General features: G+C 33.4%; 1 protein-coding gene across 1 annotated transcript; it reads left to right on the top strand.

Annotated features, from left to right (window-relative positions):
• Nucleotides 1-2,337: 2,337 nt before the first annotated feature.
• LOC140446307 (zinc finger BED domain-containing protein 5-like) lies at nt 2,338-2,901 on the top strand. The gene has a single exon (XM_072538845.1). The coding sequence runs from the start codon at nt 2,338-2,340 to the stop codon at nt 2,899-2,901; it is 564 nt and encodes a 187-aa protein (XP_072394946.1).
• The last annotated feature ends 5,558 nt before the right edge of the window (nt 2,902-8,459 follow it).

Raw genomic sequence — 8,459 nt, 5'->3', positions numbered from 1 at the left:
CGCAGTAAAGAGAGAGACAAAGTTGACAGACAAGAAAGTCTCTCCTGTCTCTTCAATCCATTTCTCCATTGCGTTGATTTTTCACTTCAGAACTTAATGAAACAATTTGCATGAAGGAAAATCCATCGAAGCTCTAATTCGAATATCGCAAGGGCAACACTCTATATGAAAATGAAATTACTGAGGCGGATTATTAGGCAGCCTGTGAAATTCCAGTTATCTCCCGCAAATAGAGCAGTGTATGGAAAACAGAGAATGATTTATATGCCACATTGGCCGATAGTTGAAATACTTGACCTTTACTTCTTAAAAAATGTATTGTTTTTTTAATTACAAAAAAATAGCAGTACAACTTTTTTTAATTTATTCAGTATTTTGTCTTAATGTGGTTGCAAAATGCATTTAATCATAAAAATATTGATATAATGTGGTGGTATTGATCATCGTCATTGTCATTAGTAGAAGGAAGCTATGTAGTTCTAGTTTCTTTGCAGCAGTTTCTGTAAAAGTAATTACTAACTTTCCCGCCATGGTCTTCCTGGTGTCAAGCCATTGGCGTGAGTTTCGCAGACAAGAGAACTTGTTTCTGGTTCCATTACTTCTTGATACATTAGTTCTTGATAATTCTTTTGTCTTTACCAATTAACTCAATTTGTTTGAGCAGATTTATAAGTTTGGCGTGCTTCACCTCATCGAATTCCTTCTCATAATCTATCAAACATGCAAAGACTTTCATCTGCTAATCGAGACTTTTTTGGATCAATATTTACATTGCGAATTAAGCATCTCTGTTGCTTATACCATTTCTAAAACCAAATTTGCTTTCACTTATGTTTTCATCTATATTTCTCTATTGCCTAGAGCAGAGGTTCTCAAAGTGAGTGGGGTGCCTCTAGTATTTGCCAAGGGTGGCGTGGAACATTTAAAAAGAGTCGAACAACGGGCCGCTGCGCCACTGTCCAATCGAAACATGTTGACTATTTGTACTTGTGAATTCTCGATAGCGACCGAGAAACAGACAGCCAAATTTGACCGACGCGAGTGCTATCTGCATTCATTTCACAGTTTAATTCTTGCAGCCGATAAGTGAGTTTTGTAAAAATTAGAGTTTTCAAAGTGGAAGTTTTAGATATAACTGCAGAAGAAAAGCGACAACGTAAGTAATTACATTCATTGGAATTAATATGTATAATATTATGTACTTTTGTTGCTATTTTTGCCATAAAATATGTCTTGCACTATTACGGTTGGAAAATACCTTTTAGTGTTGACAATGTTTTGCTCTCTTTTATTTGGGACATTTTTTTCATTCCAGAATAATGGAAAATTGGCTGAAATCTGGCTTTTTCAAAAGAAAATGTAGTGAAGTCACTGAAGCATCCGAATCAACTGATTTAGTGACAACTAGTAGAGATGGAGAAGATGCAAATGTCCACGAGATCCATTCGAGCCCAGCTGATCCAAGTTGTTCTTCCCCAATTCGTAGAAAGGAGGTATGATCCTAGCTATTTCACGTTATATAACTTTATTTAAGTTGGCAACGAATAGGCACCAGAAGGCCAATGCGTTAATTGTCACAAAATTGTTGCTAATGGGTGTTTGGTTCCATCTAAATTAAAAAAAAAAACATTTGGAAAGTAATCATCCTGGTTTAGCCGATAAGGCCGAAGAAACCTTCAAACGCCCTGTTTCATCTCTTTAGGCAGGGTCACGCATGGAGGAAACAGTCTGCAAAAATAAAAACGAAAACGCCACTGAAGCATTATTTATTGTTGGTTTGCACATTGCAAAAGCTGGAAAACCTCATACCATTGCCGAAGAAAGGATTAAACCTTAAACCTTGAAGGATGTCTTACAATGCATGTTACGTCCAGATATGACCAAGAAGATTGATAATGTGCAGATGTCAAACAGCACTATAAGCAAGAGAATTTACACTATTTCAGACTTTGTAGAGAGAGATCTTATAAATTGATTAAAAACTTGTAAATTCTTCAGTTTACAGCTTGATGAAAGTACCAACGTTGCTGGACTTGCTGTTCTGCTTGTGTTTGTGAGGTTTCTATTCGGGATAAATAGAAGCAGAACTCCTTATGTGTGAAGAGGTTAAAAGTTATGCCACTGGTGAAGATATTTTCAAGGCTATCCACGAGTATATAAGAAAAAATGATATAGAGTGGAGTGAATGTGTAGATATTTGCAACAATGGAGCGGCTGCAATGGTTGGTAAAATTAGAGGGACGGTGTCTAGAATAAAGGTAGTGGCCAGTTCTGGAGGCAGAAAATGCCTCCAGAAGTCATTGTATCTTACATCGCTATTATTTGGCAACTAAAAAGATGCCGCAAGATTCTAAAGACGTATTGGATGGTTCTGTGAAAATAATTAACCATGTGAAGAGCCGTCCGCTTCAAGCACGCCTTTTAAAGCTCACCGCTGAAGATATGGGTATGGATCACTTCAATCTTTTGCTCCATACAGAAGTCCGGTGGCTATCGAGGGGAACAATTTTAGGGAGACTATTTGAACTAAAAGATCCACTGATTATCATATTTATAGAGGATTCTTTCATCCAAGAATTAAAAGATGTCAAATGGCTGCTAAAATTGGGATACCTTTCAGACATCTTCGAAATAATGAATAAAACCACCACCTCACTTCAAGGCAAAGGAGGAGCACAATTAGATAAAATCAAAGCCTTGAGTAAAAAAGTTACATTTTTCAAAGCATATGTTGAAAAGAGGAACCTCACAAATTTCTCTCGATTACAGGAATTTGTTATAACATATAAAATCAATCCTCAAACGAACTTCTTTGATATTGTTATTGCTCATTTGCAAGGTTTGAAAGAAAGTATTGTAAACTATTTTCCTGACATTGACTCAGATGACTTATATAGCTGAATGATTGACCCGTTTTCGTGCGACCCAAAAAATAAACCTGTAGGAATGACAAATGAAGTTTTTCAAAATCTACTTGAGATCAGTGAAGATAGCAGTTTAAAACTAAAATACCGTGAAGGAAGCCAAGAAGAGTTCTGGATCCGGGTATATTCAGAAAATAATGTTATTGGCAAGGTTGCAGTAAAAAAACTTGTGTGTTTCATATCGATTTATCTCTGTGAATCTTGTTTCTAAGCATATACATTAAACATTAAAAATAAATACAAAAGCAAACTTCAAGCGTCAAGGGATTTGAGGGTCAAACTTACAAAGATTCCCATAATTATAAAGGATATAATGAAAACATCATCGAAACAGTTTCATTCATTACATTAAGTAAGGATATTTTAATATCAAATGTACTGTATTTTATTCATCTGAAATAAAGTTTATATTGAAATCAAATGAGCTTCAGAATTGTATTTTTTTCATTTGTTGTCCTTTCCCAAATGGCTTTAATGGTTGGTGTGCCTCGAAATACTTTTAATCCTACAAGGGTGCCGCGACTAAAAAAGCTTGAGAATCACTAGCTTAGAGTGCAGGATTCGTTTTCAGGGAATGGCACATAACACTTATCAAACGATACTTGTTACATCTTATTGAGTTGAATTTTTTATGTAGCGTGACAAATTTAGATTGGAGCTATTGCCTGGGTATCTTTCCAATATTATATATCCTGTTACAGAACGTAAGTAAAAGATTATAACCTTCTTTGTCTAAGAGTTTTTGAAACTTATCTGTGCCAGTCATTTTTCCTTATTTAGTCTTACAAAGCTTTAAGTATGCCAGGACGTTCTAACTCGCCATCTGAATACTCTATTAGGTCTTGGTCATCCGCAAAACATTCTAATATGTACATTTTTCATATATGTGTTGTTTTGTCGACAAGTAATACGGGTGTTTTATGTTTATTAGTATGTGTTACCCTTTGATTTCCTTATGTGAACTAAAAGTATCGTGTCTTCTTTCAAGTATTTCTATGTCCATGCACTGTTCATTTACCTATTTTTCTTTGGTTTCTTTTGATTTGTCTTTTATTGATTTTTTTTTGTTCTGTTATATTCATGTTCGTTATCTTTTTGTAATCTTTTCTCTTCCATCATCTGTACAACTGTATCGGCCATCATTTCCTTTTTTCCACTGCGAAAAGAAGCCAAAGGATAGTCGACATATCGGACCTTGACTTCTTATCAGTGATAAAAACTTGATTGATTTTATTAATAATGCTGTTAGTATCCCACTAACAGTAGTGTCCCACTGTTAGTAATTTTAAAGATATATTTAATAACTGGTTTAGAATAATGATGCAACGATCTTACTTTTCCAGGTTGTTCGTTTAAACAATTCACTTTAAATAAAATTATTAACAAACTGTACTAATTTGGTGATTTATCTACTCGTAATTCCCAAGTTTTTCGGAGTTTATTACAAAAAAAATTTAAATAGATCTCACTGCCTCTTTACTAGGACCCTACTTCGTATATTACATACAGTCTCATAAAATAGTAAATTAGCGTCCCTTATCGAGATAACTAGCAATTTATAAAATTGAACATATATTACTGTGAGTAGATGTTTTTTTTTTATTTTTTCCTGTTTTTATACAATCATTATACAATTATTTAATTATTCAAAAACATTTCTTTAAAAGGATCACATGACTATTAGTAACATTAAACTCGTTTTACAACTTCCACGGAGGTGTACTTTAATAGTTTCTGCGATCTAATTAAGATGTCTGGAAGTCTCGGTAAGCGCTGAAAGGCCCTTTACTGAACATTAATGCTGTTGTAGGTCACAAAGAAACATGAAAGAAACTAATTATGCCGCCTCATGACGTTTTCATGCGTATTTTCGTAATTGGTGGAGCAAAGACCCTAAATTTAATGTTGAGTAATAATTATAGCGGTTTTTTGACCGCTGTATTGAATGCTTGTCATTATACATATAATTTTATATAAAAGTCGATATATTTTTATTAATGATACAATCTATCTATTTATATTTCAATCTCATGTTCGTTGGCGCTGAAATCCAAAACACTGAACCTATTCCAATGAAGAGTAAGTATGGTTTTGTCCAACAACAAATAGGAAATTTTTTTTCTCCATGAATGACCCTTATTTTTTTTAATTGTAAATGCAAGACTTTTTATAGGACTCTATAAACTTCTAGAGTTTCAGGTAATTTAATCTATATACAGGGTGCGGTATTAGTGAGAGGAGGTCTAATTACTTATTTGTCGTAAGAGATACGAAATAAATTATTTAGGTTAAAGTTTCACAACAGATAGGACCTTACTCTTAAAATATTTTCAACCCTAGGATGCATAAGCAAATATTTCTACGTTATGGCATAACATGAGTCTCGCAGACTTGCTTTGTAAATAAATCACTAAAATAGATATTTTCTTTAATTGTAGTTTAATATTTAATATTTCTTTGTTTATAATAATATAAGCATAAACAAATAATAAATACCTGGTAAGGAACTACTCAATACAATTCTTGCATATTAAAACACTGTGTTCTTTGCAAATTGAACACTTACACTTCTGACAAATTTATGTGCTCGTTCTTACAATGTGTGATGGGCACTCGGAACATCTCATTTTCTTAAACTATTAACTTATAAATTTTCTTGAGGAAACTCGATAAAATTACCCATATGTCTTCGGATTGTGTTTGTAAGTTTAGGGTTTCTAGCCCTTCTTTTCATAAATAGTAAAACTAACTCATTTACTAAATCTTTGAGAAAGTATGGTCTTTTATTTTGTTTTTCCTGCAGCAAAATTTTTATATTTTTATTTTGATTTGTATAAACGAGAAACGCTTTAAAAGCTGCTACATCCATAATGTTGTACCAAACGTCTAACTAAAAGAGGCCAACGTCTAGTTTGACGATTTACCTTGTAGTTACCGATCATCTGGTCCATTTTATCAACCCTACCTTTTGTTTTGTTGTAAAATTTGATAATTTCGGGCTTCTTTTCTTGACTCTCAATATCTACAGATTGAGCATGGTGCATTGAACTAAGAAGAATGACAGCTTTATTTTTCTTTGACACGTAACTTACCAAAGTCAAATTATCATTGAACCCAAAAATAGAGGAAAAAACGCATTTTTCTTTTGAAGCTTAAAATTCGTAGGGGATCTCTTTCCTATTTTTTCGTAATGTCCCAACACAAGTTATTCCTATAGACAGAAATGTCATCGAATGCGATAGTCTGTGGACTAGTACGCATTTCGATGCGCATCGCCCCGCCTCGAATTTTCCCATTGGCTGTTGACCTGTAAATCCCTATTTATCGCTCAAACAGCGCATATAAATATTGGCGATTTTCAGGTCAGCCAGGTCAGTCCCTCACGGGCTCTCCGAGAGCTTAGTGCTCTCTGGGCTCTGCTTCCTGCATTTATTTTCCATACTCTGTGGCTGAGAATTGTTTCAACTTAACTTGGTGTTTTATTTCGACGAAGAAATTGTCATGTAAGAAATATCTTGCCTTTTTCAAGGCAAGACACCGAAGATAAATATTTTCCAAGTCCATAACCCGAAAATGGACTAAAGTAGGGGAGCTCTCGACAGTATATTCGAAGCCCTCTACAGAGCACCCGGAGACAACAGAAGGTGGTTAGACCCTTATTTGTTCCCCTGAGGTGACAGTAAATGCTGTGCTAAAGGGATGCTAGTAAAAAAGTTGTCAATTGTCAAGTTGCGACCAGAATTTTTTATGGAAGCGGTCAAGGACCTTACAACATTTTCCCCTACATTTTGTTGAATATTTTCACCAGGTTGACGACCTAAGTATATATGTCCATCAACTGCATATCCTGTTTCACTTTCACAAAGCCAAAAAAATTAAATGCCGTATTTGTGATGCCTAGATATTTAAACTCCATCTCTATCATTTTGTCTTTTTTGGGGAAATTAACATGTTAAATTTTCTGGCGGTTATATTAAATCGGTGCAGCATACGTTAAATCGTCTTCACTATGAGAGATTAGTATTGCATCGTCTGCATAGCAGATTAGTTTAAGTTGTTTTTCTCCCATTTGATATACTTTTATAGTTCTTACTGTTTTTATTATTTCATCCATAATCAGGTTGAGCAATAGAGATTTCAGGGAATCTCCCTGTCTTATTCCATTGCCAGCTTCAATAGGGTTGTTTAGTCCTTCTTCAACTTTTACTTTTATTGTGTTGTTTTGGTAGATTTTTTGGATTGTTTTGGTTATTCCAAGAGGTATCTCTCTTGCGTACAATAAGTGGAACTTCCTTTAAATTGACCCGGTCAAATGCCTTCTTAAGGTCCACGAAACATAGATATGCCGGTTTGTTGTATTCTAATGATTTCTCGTGCACTTGCCTCGTTATAAATATAGCGTCGGTGCCTAATCTTCCCTACCTAAAACCTTGTTGTTTTTCTGCTAGTATAATAATTTCATTCAGTTTATGTGTTATCACTTTGGTTGTTAATTTAAATGTGGTGTTTAATAAATTAATTCCTCTGTAATTTTCCGGATCCGATTTGTCTCTCTTTTTGAAGAGAGGTATTAGAATGCTTGATCTCCATTCTTGAGGAATTACACAACAAACAACAATTAAATTGTGTATCTGTCAATGTCAGACAAATTGACAGTAGTTGTATCACGAAACAATATTTTATTTTAAGGTCCATTCGCTCAACTCGGTCATATTTTGACAGATTCATAGCTGGAAACCTACAACACAATCAAAGTTCCTAGCTCACAGTATTAACAGCTTAAATAAACTTTTATTACAGACTTTTTTCATTGAAAAAAGAAGAATTATTATAAATAGTGGAAGTGTATACTAAACCTATAAGATTTTGGGTAGTATATATTTAACAGATACATTTTAGTTATAATTTAACATAACGATTTAACATAACGATAATTTAACATAACGATTTATTATATGGTGCAAATAAATAAATATAAAATGTCGGTAATTAGTACTGTTCTATTTTATTTACTATTTAGTTTGTTTACTATTAATATTGGCTATAAGTACGTGTGCTTGGTTGTATAGTAATTTCCAGCCAGTTCTAGTCTGTCAAAAAGTAACTAACTTCGCAAAAAAATAATTACTAAATTCACTAGACAGTTCGGACTGGGAATAGCGAACCGACTATATTAATAATATTATCATGGTAAATTAACCATATGCGTAAGTAAGTTATGTATATTGCCATTTTTAAATACTTATTGCATTTTAATTTTTATTGTAATATTATATTAAATTATGTTGCAGTGTATTGTATTGTATTTTTATATTAATAACAAAATAAACAATGAATTTTACCGCAGAGTATGTGTAAAAATTTTTTTTGCATTCAACTCTTTTCATACATATATGAAAATACAAATATACATTTTCATCAAAATATTGATTCAATCCTTCATTTACTATACTCCTATTACAGTTCAAATGTTGTTTATATGCAGCAAACGATGCACCATATACCTATATACCTAATTATGTTTCTCTTTCTGCT

This window comes from Diabrotica undecimpunctata, chromosome 7 (genome assembly GCF_040954645.1).
Source record: "Diabrotica undecimpunctata isolate CICGRU chromosome 7, icDiaUnde3, whole genome shotgun sequence".
Lineage (NCBI taxonomy): Eukaryota > Metazoa > Arthropoda > Insecta > Coleoptera > Chrysomelidae > Diabrotica > Diabrotica undecimpunctata.
Note: the sequence above shows the minus strand (reverse complement) of the source record. Positions and strands in the feature narration are given on the sequence as shown.

Coding starts and splice junctions, on each gene's coding strand:
- LOC140446307 (XM_072538845.1), top strand. CDS start 2,338: ATGCCGCAAGATTCTAAAGACGTATTGGATGGTTCTGTGAAAATAATT.